This window comes from Neovison vison, chromosome 6 (genome assembly GCF_020171115.1).
Source record: "Neovison vison isolate M4711 chromosome 6, ASM_NN_V1, whole genome shotgun sequence".
NCBI lineage: Eukaryota > Metazoa > Chordata > Mammalia > Carnivora > Mustelidae > Neogale > Neogale vison.
The window spans coordinates 164,448,405-164,463,604 of NC_058096.1; the positions used below are offsets into that span (position 1 = coordinate 164,448,405).

Consider the following 15,200-nt stretch of genomic DNA (forward strand, 5'->3'; position numbering starts at 1 on the left):
AACCATTCCTCTGCTTCCTCCAGATGGGCAGGGCCCAAAGAAACCCTCGAAGTCCCTGCCAGTGACACGGCTGAGGCGGCTTCTATCCAGCACTATGAGCCTCCAGTACAGCAGACAGCCCAGCCTGAGCAGTGAACTGGACCCCAAAGGGTGAGTGGGCCTCGGGTAGGGCGGAGAAGTGGCTGGGGCCTGGTGGGGAGTGCTCTGCAGTGGCTCTGGGCCAGGGGTGCCCAGGACGAGCCCAGTCTCTCTGGGAAGGGTGAGACCATGAGGAAGGGCTGTTCCCAACACAGAAGTTGTGTAGTCAGACTTAAGCACCAAAATCAAAATGTTTTCTGAACAGTTTTCTTTCTGTCCAGTTCGATCAACTTATGCCTGAGGTGGCCCACTCAGGTGTTAATGGGACAGTCAGATATAAACGGTGCAGGCAGCCAAATTGGGCACAGTGAATGGGAAGACATATGCCCCCTGCCAGCCCTCGGTGGCCAGGGAGTGCTGGCCAAGGAGGTCAGAGTTCCGGAGCCTTTCACGAAAAGCCAGAGTCTGGATTTTTACTAAAATTACCCAGATTTAAGTGTGACACTTACTTTGGACAAACAGAATCCTCAAACACATCCACGAGTCAATGCAGACCTATCCCTACCCCACTTAAAAACCTCTCTGCCTCTAAGGCCAGAGCCATACCTACCCCACCTCCCCTTGCTGCTGGGTCACTCCCAGTTACTCCTCCTCCCTCACTGAAAACTTGTTTAGTTTTAGGAGTTTACTAAGTAATACATTCAGAAAAATCACAACCATATAGAAAGGTCTAAGCTGAGAAGTCTAAGCCTCCTGCTCTCAGCCCCAGGCCTGGCACACCTCCTTCCAGCCCCCTCCCCACCCAGACTGTTGGGTCAAGAAGCCACAGATGGCAATGCAGCGAGATTTGTTATCTACAGGATATCCTGCAAGCCATTTGGTTTTTTTAAGATGTATTTATTTGACAGAGAGAGCACATGCGCGTGAATGGGGCGGGGAGGGGGACAGAGGGAGAGGGAAAGAGAGAATCCTAAGCAGACTCCCCACTGAGCCTGAGACCATGACCTGAGCAGAAATCACAAGTCTGACACTCAACCCACGGAGCCACCCAGGCACCCCTCTCCAGCCTTTTAATGTTAACAGTACATTGAACCATAAGAAGTTGCTGTTCAGTAGCTCAAATGAATACCGGCATTTCCTCCTGATTCAACGTAAATACAAGCAAAGGTGATTTTCTTACGCCTGTCCTTCCTTTTACTGGAGAGCTGACCCTGTGTAGCTTGCTGTCTGTCCATAAGCGGCACCGCCAGGGAGCAGCTGGAGGTAGTTCTTCCCTCGACTATCTAGCCCTGGCCTCTTAGCGCTACTAGAGCGATATTCATATGTGATTATGGGGAGGGATGGCCTCAGATGGCTACCAGGTGCTCGCCTTTACAGGGCCAGGGGCCACTGGCAGGGTCTTACCTGTCCCATGCAATCTGGACCATCCCCTTGGGCCAGCCTGGCAAGATTGGAGAGCCAAGGCTCAGGTCATGATCCCAGGGTCTTGGGATCAAGCCCTGCATCAGGCTCTCTGCTCCGCGGGGAGCCTGCTTCCTCCTCTCTCTCTGCCTGCCTCTCTGCCTAGTTGTGATTTTTCTCTGTTGTGATTTATTTATTCTCAAATAAATAAACTATTAAAAAAAAAAAAAGACTGGAGAGCCAAGGCAGGTGGCTGGCAGGTGGAAACCCAGAGAAGAAGAGCTGCTGCTGCAGCATAAGTCTGAAGGCAGTAGGCTGGCAGAATTCCCTCTTCTTCATGGGAGGTCAGTCTTTGTCGCTTCAGGCCTTCAACTGATTGGATGAGGCCCACCTACACCATGAAGGGTCATCTACTTTACTCAAAATCTACTGATTTGTTCATCTCATCTAACAAACATCTTCACAGAAACATCTAGAATAATGTTGAACCTAGGCAAGTTGACACAAAATCCACTGTCTCAGGGCACAGGGGTGAGTCTGCTGGTCATGCATAGTCATTCCAGTTTCTGACAGTTCTCTAAGTCATCCTGGATGCTCTAGCTGAAGGTCCTGCCTCCTCCTGGGATCAGGTTCCAACTCCAGTGACTCTTGCCCCTTAGCCTCTCCAGCACCGTCTCTGGGACCACAAAGCACCTCTTACACATCCTGTATTTCTTCCTGCAGTGCCTGACCCCACCCCCCCCACATATGCCCACCAGTGTTCTCCAGCCATGACCAGTGACCACAAGACAGACCTCCTGCCCCATCCCCCCTCCCCTTCCCCAGCCAACCCCTGCCTCCCTCTCTGCTACTTTCCCCCTTGCTACTCCAGTCAGCACCCCCACCAAGCCCCAGTACCTCCTGGAGGGTACCCACATGACAGGTGAGAAAATGGGGTCACACACAGCCAGGTGTAATTGGCACCCTCAGGCCCAGAGCCTACAGGAGCCAGGAAGCTTCAGCAAACCAGTGATGTGATCAGACTTAGGTCTTTTATTCTTTTTCTTTCATACTTATGCTATGTCAACAGATCACAAAACGAACAAATCTTAAGTGAACAACTCTTGAGTTCTTACACATATATGTACCCGTGTAATCACACTCAGGTCCAAACAGAATATTCCTGGAGCCCAGAACTCCCTCAGGCCCTCCTCAATCAGACCCCACACCAGTACGTTCACACTATTTTGTCTTTGTTACCCCGGGACACTCTCCCTGTTTTGAAACTTGGGGTGCCGAGAACAGCAGCAGTGTGCTCTCCGGGCCAGTGTCCCTTCACTGAGCATCTGCGCGGTTGTGTGCAGCCGCAGGTTGTTCTTGGCTGTTGCCACTTAGTGTCCCACCTCATGAAGAAGCCCCACTCTTTGGGTCCTCTCTCCGACTGGTGGCCTTTTTGCGTTGTTCCCAGTTCTTGGCTCTTCTCATTAAAACTGCTGCAAACATTCCTGTACTTGTATGTATAAGTACTCTCTTTTGCGTGAGCACTATGTTGGTTGGAAATAAGAGTGGGACTGCTGGGGCACAAGGTGAGTCGACGAGCGTTAGCAGCTTCTGCCAAACAGACTCCTGACGTGGCTGCCACATTTGCCGCTCTGGCTGGCACCCCCACGTCCGGCCCCACATCAGGTCAGATCCTGGGATCACGCTATTGTAGGTTCCCATCTGTCTTGGTATTCTGGCAGGGTTGTTATAAATCATGTCCTAATAGATAATGTGACGGTGGGTAAGACCCACACATCATGAGATGATGTCATTGAAAAGGTGGTTTTTACTCTGTTCTCATGAGGAGGGGGCACGCCACACAGCCTGGCACTACAGGGGGAGGCAACCAGCTGCGTCCGGAGGAAGAGGGAGTGCAGGGGGTGTGGGCAGGAGCCCTTCTTGTGGTTTCTGCAGGAAAGAGCAAGTACGCAGGGTACGTGGATTTAGGATTGGTGAGCTTGATTAATTTTAGGGCTCTGGGGCCAAGGGGTGTCCTCAGTTATCTGGCCACCAGGGCAGGGGAATAGTGAGAGCTATGAGAGCTTGGTATTGGTTGGTTTGCCCCTGAAAAGCATATTCAAGGGTGTGTCCTTTACCCTTTCTAGGAACTGGCTAGCCCTGGGAGAGACAGTCTGTCCAGTCAGGAGTCAGCTCAGCCCCAGGGGTGAAAAGATCAGAATATGGAGAATAGGGACGCCTGGGAGGCTCAGTTGGTTAAGCAGCTGCCTTCGGCTCAGGTCATGATCCCAGCGTCCTGGGATCGAGTCCCACATCGGGCTCCTTGCTCGGCAGGGAGCCTGCTTCTCCCTCTGCCTCTGCCTGCCTCTCTGTCTGCCTGTGCTCGCTCTCTCTCCCTCTCTCTCTGACAAATAAATAAATAAAATAAAATAAAAAAAAGAATATGGAGAATAAAAGACAGGAGTCCTATGGGGGTGGGGGTAGTATCTCATGCGGTCTTTGTGACACTTTCATGATGCCATATGATGGCATATGTAAGGACATACATATAAGGCATATATATAAGGACACCTCCTTTGTGAGGTGTCTATTCAATTTTTGTACATATTTATTGGATTATTGGTCTTCCACTTCTGGTTTTCCATTAGTTCTTTATGTATCTGGATGCCAGTCCTTCGTGTAAAAGTGTAGTATGACTATATTTGCCCAGTCTGTGACTTGTCTTATTAGTCTCTCAGTGTTATTCTTTTTAAGATTTTTTTTTATTTGACAGAGAGAGAGAGATCACAAGTAGGCAGAGAGAGAGAGAGAAGCAAGCTCCCCACTGAGCAAAGAGCCCAATGCGGGGCTCGATCCCAGGACACTGAGATCATGACCCGAGCTGAAGGCAGCGGCTTAATCCACTGAGCCACCCAGGCGCCCCAGTGTTATTCTTTTGAGTCCAATTAGCCAATCTTTGCCTTTATGGTTGGTGAATGTTGTGTCCTATGTAAGAAATCTTTGCCAATCCTACTGAAATAGTCTCCTCTGTTTTCTTGGAAGCTTTCTAGTTTATCAGCTTAGGTAAGTGTGGTGGCACAAGGGTTGGAGAGAATGGGTGGCCCAGGAGCTCAGGAGCCTCCCCGCCATTCTGCTGTGCAAGGTCTGTATCTTCTGCTCTTCCCTTAAGTGTACCATTCTCTCTCCTTCCTTCTCTTCAATAGCCTGCCAACCCTTCCCCATGGTTTTCTCCCCCACCAGCTCCTGATCTCTGCCCCTGTGAGCATACCCTGCTCCCTTTGATGTTCTCCTCACTCGACCTCCCACATCCCAAACTGATGTTTCTTGGGCTGCAAGGGGACCTGAGTGCTACCGGTTTCTGAGCTCACTTTCCTCTTTATGCATCATGGTTGTGCCTTGTGGAGAAGAGTAGCCACCATTGGTGGGCCAGGCACAAGCCTCAAGTTAAGTTGGATCCCTGCAACCCTGGCCAGTGGGAACTGTCATTTCCAGTTCCTTATTGAACAGAGGTTCTAAGAGGTTAGCTATGCATGCTTCCCCGCCTGCATTGCCCTCAGCTCAGGAGCCTCACCCTCAAGGCCCCATGCTGGGGCAATCCCTCAGAAGAGACGTCTAGGATCATACTACCTGGGTCCCTCCATCTTTTAGCCATGTGACCAGGGCCATTGAGTACAGATGGGCAGGTTGTGGGCTGCACAAGGCATTCAGTAGAGAGGGCAAGTAGGGGCTAAAGTCCAGCCCACCCCACAGACAATGCCTATCTGTAGGGCAGACTCTCAGGCACCTTATGGGTCAGCAGTGCCCTGCAGGTGACCTTGGGCAGGTAGCCAGTTCTCTAAGCTGCATGTTCTTCATTTGCCAAATAGACATCAAGTGTTCAGTATGAGCCACAGGTCTGGTGAGTGCTTTGGTTGTTACTGTGACCCTTCCTCTGGGAAGTCCTCCAGGGTTCCTCCTCTGGGATCCCACAGAGTCCTGCACTTACTACCTTTCCCTGTCACGTAGGTCAGAGCCTGGAGTCAGGCAGGCCTCAGCTTGGGTTCTTATGGGTGGGACCCAGATGCCTTTGGCTATGAGCCTGCCCCACCTGCTTCTCAGCCTCCAGAACCGGCACATCCAGGGCAAGGGCTAGGCTGAAGGAGGCCAGGAGGGGTGATGAAAGCAGGTTTGGAAGTCGGTTGAGGTTAGGTCCCCTCCAGCAGGGCCTCCTAGGTCCCCATGCTGAGTGCTCAAAGCTCATAGTTTTCCCCCACAACCCTGAGGGCCAACCCAGGATAGTCCTTGCCCCTGTGGGGTTCTCAGGGTCAGGCAGAAGTGGCTTCAAGTATCACAGGATAGCTCTGAGTAGGACCATCAAGGAAAGTGCCAAGGGCAAATCTAGATAGGGGAGGTGGGCAGAAAAGGCCCTGAAGGTTGTTCTTAGAAAAAGAATGGTAAATGGGGTGAGGCAACTCTAGCGGTGGGAGCTGTGTGTGCAAAGGTTCTGAGGTAGGGTCAGCAACCAGAGAAACAGAAAGAGAGCTGGTAGGAACAGGGGCTGAGTAACTTAAGGGGTAGCAGAGGCAGGTAAAGGGGCAGTAGGAGTTCTACAGGCTCCAGGAAGAAGGCTGAGTTCTATTCTAACTGAAATGACATGAACTAATTGAATTTTGAAACCCTCCCCTAACTGCTGTGTGACATGTATGGGGCCAAGAGGGAAACTAGTGCCTTCTCCAGGTCAGCTGGTGGGAGGAGAAGGGGAGGCTTCCCCATTGGGGGTAAAGTAAGACCACCACCAGACCTCTGCCCCCCAGGCTGGACAGCAGTGCCCTGACCTCACATCTCTCTGCAGGTCAAGCTCTATCTCCACCATGTATGAGGATCCAGACAGCGACGGGGAGGTCAGTGGCCCCGCTCTGGGTGGGGCTGCAGAAGCTAGTCCCCCTGTGCTGCCCAGCCAGCCTGCACACGTGGCTCTGGTTGCAGGAGCTGGAGCTGTACTTCACAGATCCCCAGCAGCTCCTGGACATCTTCATGAAGCTGGAAGAGCAAAACCTCTCGCTCATCCAGAACACGCAGGAGATGGAGGAGGCCCTGGATGATCTGAACGTCACCCTGAAAAACACACAGATCCGCATGTAGGTCTCCTGCTGGGGCTGATTGGGTGGGAGGAGGAGAGCTTTCTGTCACTGGCTGTCATCCTGGGACCCCCATAGCCACTGGGAGCTGAGCTGTGCAGCCACGCATCTGCCCATCCAGGGCTCCGGCCCTGCACTAGCTTCCACTTTCTGGAAAGCTCCACTGGAAGCCTGACTCTAGGAAGAGGTCATGCCCTGTTGGGCAGGGGAGCTAGGAGGGTGGAGGGTGGGAAGAGGTCAGGTAGGTGGAGACACATGGGGCTTGTCCCATCTCACCCAGAGCAGCCTGCAGCCAGCAGGAAGCATCAAGGTATCAAGGAGTTCCCACCCAGGGGGTTTCTGCTGACACAAGGCCCAGCAGGGCTGGGCCATATCAGGCTGGGGCACTAGGTGAGGCTGATCAGGAGCAAGAAATCATCCCTTCACACCCAAACATGGGGTGAGCTCCTATTCTGGGTCAGGCCCAGGTCAAGGTTCTCCAAGGATAAGCAAGGCCTGCCTCATGGAGCTGACATTTGATGGAGACAGACAGGCCCACAGATGTGACTCGTAGATGTGACATGTGCCAGAGGAAAATAGACAGTGATAGGAGAAGGAGACTGAAGTGGAGGGAGAGGGCAGGTTTCCAGGGGAAAGCATCATTTGACCCAGGCACTTCCTGAGCATGGGAAGCTGCACAGACATCTGGTGGAAGAGGGTCCAGGCAGAGGCAGAACAGGGGCAAGGACTTAAGGTGGAAGCCAGCCCAAGGCTTTGATGCCCCCTGGGAAGTCGTGTTCCTCATGGATGAGTATCTACGTCTTGTTGGCTCATGTCCTGCCATGGAGAATCTCTTGCCCAGAGTCTCCTGCAGGTGATGCAAAACCACCAGCACGCTCAGGCAAGACTGTGTCTCCTAGAAAGCTGGCAGTCACCCTGAAAAACACCCAGTTCCACATATAGGTCTCCTGCCAGGGCTGACCGGGTGGGGAGAGGGAAGGGTTCCATCATTGATGTTTTTCAGGGTGACTCCCTTCCATCTCAGAGAAAGAGAGAGAGATGAGCTGGGGAGATGGAGGCAGCCTCCTAGGTTCCAGGAACCAGGCAACATAACACACACACATACACACATGCAGAGCAGAATCCTGGAGAGGAGCTCCAGTTGCTGGTCTTTAGCCAGCTGAGCTGTCCCTGAGCACCAGTACTTTATTATTTCCAGGAGAGTCATGGCCTGTATGCATTAACTGTCATAAACTCATCTGCCCTATCTGGGCAAGAAAAGAAAAGAAGATGTATATATATACTTTTCTGAATAGGCCTGTATCTATTGAGGAAATCAAGACAATTTTTTTATTATGTTATGTTGGTCACCATACAGTATGTCATTGGTTTTTAATGTAGTGTTCCTTGATTCATTGCTTGCATGTAACACCCAGTGCTCCATGCAATACGTGCCCTCCTTAATACCCGTCACTGGGCTAACCCCCCTCCCCTGGGCCAATAATTAATAACCTTCAAAACAGAAAGCACCAGACCCAGATGGGTTTACTGGCAAATTTTACCAAATATTTAAGGAAGAAATTTTGCCAATTCCCTACAATCTCTTCCAAAAGACAGAAACAGAGGGAATACTTTCTAACTCATTCTGTAAGACCAGCATTAACCTAATTCCAAAACCAGGCAAAGACATCACAAGAAAAGGAAATGACAGACCAGTATTTCTCAGGGACACAAATGTAAAAATCCTCAACAAAATATTAGCAAATTGAATGGAACAATGTATAAACAGAATTGTACATCATGATCAAGTGGAATTTTTCCAGGGTATGCAAGGCTGTCTCAGTGTTTGAAAATCAATTAATGTAATCCATCATATCAACAAGTTAAAGAAGAAAAATTACATGATTATACCAATAGATGCAGAAAAAGCATTTGATAAAATCTAACACCCATTCATAATAAAAGCTCTCAGTTAACTAGGAATAGAGAGCTTCCTGAACTTGATAAAGAATATCTACAAAGGCTTACAGCTAATATCATACTTAAAGTTTTCCCACTAAGATCAAGAACAAAAGCAGGGATATCTTCCTCTTTAGTTTTCTTTCAGTTAGCAAAAACAGGTACTAATGAAGATGTTTCATAAAAGGGAAGTGGCGTAATACAAAGTTTAGAAAAGCAGAAATACCTGTATACAGATGGGGAAGAAAGAAATAAAGCTTTTTGGCAGATGACATGTAGAGAATCTCAAAGAATCAACCAAAAACTCCTGGACTAGTAAACCATTATGGCAAAGTTACAGAATACAGAGTTACTAGACAAAACTTCATTTCCTATGTACTAACAATGAACAAGTGGAATTTGAAGTTGAAAACATAATACCATTTTCATTAGCACCCTCAAAAAAGAAATGCTTACATATAAAACTAACAAGGGGCACCTGGGTGGCTCAGTTGGTTAGGCATCCAGCTCAAGTCAGCTCAGGTCATGATCTCAGGATCATGAGATCGAGCCCCGATTTGGGCTCCCCTCTGAGCATGGAGCCTGCTTAAGATTCCCTTTCCCTATCCCTTTGCCCCTCCTTGCCCCTGCCCCACTTGCTCAATCTCTCTCTATAAAAAATAAAATAAAATAAAATAAAAAATAAAACTAACAAAATATGTACAAGATTTATATTAGGTAAAATGCAAAATTCTGATGATGGATCAAATCATTAAAAAGAGCTAGTTCATGTTTATAGGTAAAGAAATTTAGTTTTGTCAAGATATCAGTTCATCCCAACTTGATCTATAGATTTAGCACAATCCCAATGGAAATCCAACTAGTTATCTTGTGGATACTGACAAATTGATATGGGGAGACAAAAGACCCGGAATAGTCAACACATTGTTAAAGGAAAAAAACAAAGTTGGAGGACTGACACTACCCAACTTCAAGACTTAGTGAAGCTACAGTAATCAAGCCCTGTGTTATTGGCAAATAAATCAGTGGAACAGAATAGAAAGCTCAGAAGCAGATCACATAAATATAATCAACTAATCTCTGACAAAAGGGCAAAGTCTATACAATGGAGCAAAGATAGACTTTTCAAAAAAAATGGTGCTGGGACTCTGGACATCCACACACAAAATAATGAATTGAGACACAGACTTTACATCTTTCATAAAAAACTAGCTCAAAGTGGATCATCGACCTAAGAGTAAAATGCAAAATGATAAAACTACTGGAAGATAACATAGGGGCAAATCTAGGTGACCTTGGGTCTGGTGATGTTTAGACACAATCACAAAGTGATAAACTAGATTCTATGAATGTTAACAGTTCTGCTCTATGAAAGATAAGAGAATGAGAAGACAAGTCGCAGGCTGGGAGAAAATATCTGTGAAATACATATCTGATAAAGAACTGTTATCCAAAATATACAAAGAAGTCTTAAAATTTAACAATAAAAATGAATAATATGATTAAAAATGGGCCAAAGACCTGAACAGACACTTCATCAAAGAATAGATAAAGATGGCAAATAAACATATGAAAAGATATTCAACATCAAATGTCATTAAGGAATTGCAACTTAAACCAATAAGATACTACTATCTACACCTATTCCAATGGCCCAAATCCAAAAGACTAACAGCACCAAATGCTGGTGAGGATGCAGAACAACAGGAACTCTCATCCATGGCTGGAGGGAATGCAGAATGGGACAGCCCCTTTGGAAGACAGTTTCTTTTCTTTTTTTTTTTTTAAGATTTTATTTATTTATTTGGCAGAGAAGGATCACAAGTAGGCAGAGAAGCAGGCAGAGAGAGAGAGAGAGGGAAGCAGGCTCCCCGCTGAGCGGAGAGCCCGATGCGGGACTCAATCCCAGGACCCTGAGATCATGACCTGAGCCGAAGGCAGCGGCTTAACCCACTGAGCCACCCAGGTGCCCCTGGAAGACAGTTTCTTAAATAGATAAACATACTCTTTCCATATGATCCAGCAAGCACACTCCATGGTATTTACCCAAAGGAGTTAAAAACTTTTGTCCACACAAAACCTGTATATAGATGTTTATGGCAGCTTTGTTCATAATTGCCAAAACTTGGAAGCAACCGAGATGTCCTTTGGTAGGTGAATGGATAAACAAACTTGGCACATTCCAACGAGGGTGTATCATTCAGTGCCCCCCCCCAAAATGAGCTATTAAGCCATGGAAAGACAGGGAGGAATCTTAACAGCATATTACTAAGTGAAAGAAGGCTTTTTGGAAAGGCTACAACTGTATGTTTGCAGCTGTAGGACATCCTAGAAAAGGAAAACTATGGAGATGATGAAAGGACTGGTGGTTGCCAGGGCTTGGGGGGAAGGAAGGATAAGTAAGTGGAGCACAAAGAATCTTTAGGGCAATGAAATGACTCTGTATGATACCCCTAATGATGGATACATGTCATTACACATTTCTCCAAACCCATGGAATGCACAACACTAAGAGTGGACCTTCATGGAAGCTATTGGCTTTTGGGTGATAATGATGTGTCAGTGTACGTTCATTGATTGTAACAAATGTATGTTGATGGTGACGGAAGGCAGGTGGGAGGAGAGAATATTTAGGAAAGCTCTGTACCTTCTGCCCAATTTTGCCATGAACCTAAAACTGCTTTTAAAGTTGAAGTCTCTATTAAAAACTTACACAACAACGAATGAAAAGTCTGTTCCAACATTGAAGAAAGAGTGGCTGTATTAGAGACAACGTACAAAAAAAAAAATTCCCAGGATTCTTCACGGCAAAATTATTCATAATAGGCAAGAACAAGAAACAGCCCACATGCTGGGGGCACCTGGGTGGCTCAGCTGTTTAAGTGTTTGACTGTCGATTTCAGCTCAGGTCATGTTCTCAGGGTTGAGATGAAGCCCCACATCAGGCTCTGTGCTGCTCTCTCTCTCTCTCTCTGCCCCTCTCCCTGTCATGCTTTTTTGTTTGTTCACTCTTTCTAAAATAAATAAAATTTTAAAAAGAAAAGAAAATGAACAGCCTGCATGCCCAGAGCAGGGGAGCAAGCCGTGTGCATGCTGTAACAAATGACTGCACACAGAGTGCCTTACAACAGATGTGTCCCTTACAGTCCTCAAGACCAGAATTCCAAAATGCGTCTTCCCAGGCTAGAATCAAGGCACCAGCAGGACTTGATTCGTCTCTGGAGGTTGAAAGGGAGATCTTTTTGTTACCTCTTCCAGTTTCCAGAGGCCACTATGACTCCTTAAATTTTTAAACCAGCAATGCCAGCTGAGTCTTTCCCACACCCCCTCACTCTTGACTCTCTTTCCTGCCTCGCTCCTCCATTTATAAGGATGTGTATGATGACACTGGGCCCGACCAGACAACCCAGGTTCATTTCCCCATCTCCAGGTCAGCTGGTTGGCAGCCTTCATTGCATCTGCTGCCTTTGTTCTCCCTTGCCAAGTAGTATAATATATTCACAGGGTCCTGGGATTAGGGTGTGGACATGTAAAGGGGCCATTACACACTACAGAAATCTACTCAGCAATAAAAAAGGAACAAGCTGTTAACACAGGCAACAATGCGGACAAACCTCACACACACTGCGTGGAAAGAAGCCAAGCACCAAAGACGACTGACTGTATTATTCATGTGAAGTGCTAGAACCAGCTGTACTGGTTATCGGTTGCTGCATAACAAATCATCCCAAAACTTGGTGGCTTAATATAACACACATTTATTTCACCCTTTCTGCGGATCAGGAATCTGGGCTCAGCTGGGCCGGCTCCTCTGCTCCGGAGCTTCTCACGGATTGCTGCCCAGGTGGCAGCTGGGCTGCGGTCATTCCAAGACTGCACTTGGGGAAGGAGCCACACTCCAGCTCATTCACAGGCTGCTGGCAGGATCTGATTCCTTGCTGGCTCTAGGCCAGAGCCTACCCTCAGTCTCTTGCCACATGGGCTCTTGCTGCTTCAAAGTGTACAAGCCAAAAAGCCAACGGAGTGAGTCTGCTAGCAAGATGGAAGTCATGATCTTATGTAAGCTAATCACAGAAGCGACATCCCATTCATTCCACATGGGTTAGAAGCAAGCCGCTGGGCTCAGCCCACATTCCAGGGTGTGAATACCTTTGAAGAGGCAGGTGTCACTAAGGGTCATCTTAGAGGTTTGCTCATAAGGGAAAAAAAAAATGGAGACATCAGCCCATTGGGTGCCTGTTCCTGGGGAAGGTGGGGGGAGTTCATACAAAAGGGCATGAAGAAATGTTGGGGTGATGAAAATGATCACTGTCCTGATCATGTTAGTCCTTACATCAGTGTAGAAGTTTGTCAAATCTCATCAAATGCCACACAGAACAGGTGCATGTTGTGCTATGTAAATTAAATCTCAATAACAGTATTATTGAAGGCTAACTTTGTCACTTGCCTGCATTGACTGGGTGCATAAGGGCTGTAGGACGAGCCGTGTCCTCCCTCCCTGGCCGAGAGAACAGCATCATTCATTCTTGGCCAGAGACGACTGGTGTGAAGTGGGTGAGACACCCAGGGCACAATATTTAGAGAGGTGCATGTGTGACCCCAAGGGTGAGCACTTCCTTGAATTTTCTACACTGGGTCCTAGCCCCATTTTCTGCCTGCCTTGCTGTGATCTGTTTGAGATGCTCACTCCACAGTTCCTCCAGTTGAGGACCAAGGGGAGCCAGCCCAGGAAGATGGACCCCTGGATACAGAAGGGAGCACAAGGAGCTCAGGACAGCCTGCAGTAAGCTGCAGAGCCTGAACACCAGCATCAGCTCGGCACTTCCAGCAGCCAGAGAGGTGACGGGACCCAGGAGAAGAATGAGCAGAGCAGCCCAAGAGAGATGAAGCCCAACCCAACACTTCCCAGATTCTGCCACATTGACCAAAAGAACAGAAAAGAGAAATTAAGCCTGAATCCCTTCCTGGAAACCATGCAAAACTTCCTCCGGGAAAACCCAACCCAGCCAGTTAGTTGGAAAAGGAACAGGAAGCAACTCAGACTCCCTGTCCCTGCAGTGAGCCAGGGGTGGAAATGAGGATTGGTCTTGCAGCAGCCAGAGCCCACAGAGTAAGGCAAGCCACACGGAAGGCACCACGAGCTCCAGAAAGCATATTCCAATGCTGACCTTGGGCTAAGGAGAGACCTTGTGTGGGCTGAGTCTTGGTAGCCATGCTAGACACCTGCAACCATGGCTGCCCCTCAGACATGAGTTCCATGGCTCAGAGGAAATGCAGCCTGCACCTCCGCCTCCAGCCAGATGGACGCATGATCAAAACGGCACAACTCCTCTGAAGTCCCTGGTATTGAACTTGCACCCATGTGCAGCTCAAAGGACACACAAACAGGAAAATGTCACCAGAAACATGAGAAGAAACATGAGAAGAAACATTCATTAAGGGATGTGTGTGAGAAATCGAAGTAAATGTAGATCCTGAAGAATTGGGACAGATATCTTAATTCCTCCCAAGAAGCTGCACCCCTGCTGCTAGAGAGGCAGATCTGGGAGCAGACAAGCCCACAGGAGGTCAAGACCACAATGAGGACTGGATGCAGCCTGCCATCAAGTGGGCAAGGGGGACCATGTTAAGCTGGGGACAGCTCCGAGAACTTTAAGGGAAAGGACAAGGAGATGAAGCGATAGGACCCCAGGAGGCCATGTGCAGGGCACATGTGGAAGGAATTCCAGGACATGGCTGCACACGGAATGGAGGAGCAAAAGCCAGTGTAGTGACGGGTGAAGATTTCCCTGTGCTGAAGCAAAGACCAGGCCCACATGCAGGGAGATGGGCTCACACTACACACCTCCTACAGGGTTTAAGAGTGAGCAGAACAAGCCACACTGCCAAGGCAGACAATGAAAATGAACAAAAAGCCAGGAACTCAGGGGGTGCCTGGGTGGCTAGCTCGGGTAAGTGTCCAACTCTTGATTTGGGGTCAGGTCATGGTCTCAGAGTTATGAGATTGAGCCCCAAGTCTGGGCATGGAGTCTGCTTAAGATATTCTCTCTCTCCATCTCTCTCTCATTCCTCCTCTGCCCCACCCCACCTCAAAAATAAATAAATAAATAAATAAATTAATTAATTAATTAAAAGCCCAGGTACCTTTTTCAATGTGATAAAATCCACATAACACAAAATTTACCATCTTAACCACTTGCAAGTATCTGGTTCAGTAGTATGAAGTACCTTTACATTGTGCAGCCAACCCCACTGTCCAACTCTCTGCTCTTTTCATCTTGTAAAACTGAAACTCTATCCCTGTTACTAATATCTCTCCATTCTCCTGCCCCTCAGTCCCTGGCAAGACCACAGTGCTTTCTGTCCTAAAGGTGTTGACTACTCTGAGTACCTCCTAGAAGTGGGATCATACAATATTTGACTTTTTGTAACTGGCTTATTTCACTTAATGCCTTCAAGTTTCATTCATGGGGTAGCATGTGTCAGAGTTTCCTTCCTTTTTAAGGTTAGATAATTCTCCTTTTATGTCTAGACATTCTGTTTCTCCATTCATCCATCATGCACACTTGGTGGCTTCCACATTTTAGCAACTATGAATAATGCTGCTGTGAACATGGGTGTTCTTCTGCAAGGCTCTGTTTTCAATTCCTCTGGGTATATTCCCAAAGCACAACTGCCGGGGCATAC

General features: G+C 47.9%; 1 protein-coding gene across 1 annotated transcript in view; it reads left to right on the plus strand.

The window, feature by feature from the left end:
• CFAP100 (cilia and flagella associated protein 100) overlaps window positions 1-15,200 on the plus strand; it is a 49,805-nt gene that overhangs the window by 24,236 nt on the left and 10,369 nt on the right. The window contains exons 10-12 of the mRNA XM_044252865.1: window positions 24-150; window positions 6,290-6,338; window positions 6,424-6,575. Of these exons, the coding sequence (XP_044108800.1) occupies window positions 24-150; window positions 6,290-6,338; window positions 6,424-6,575 (328 nt within the window). The remainder of the gene's footprint in view (window positions 1-23; window positions 151-6,289; window positions 6,339-6,423; window positions 6,576-15,200) is intronic.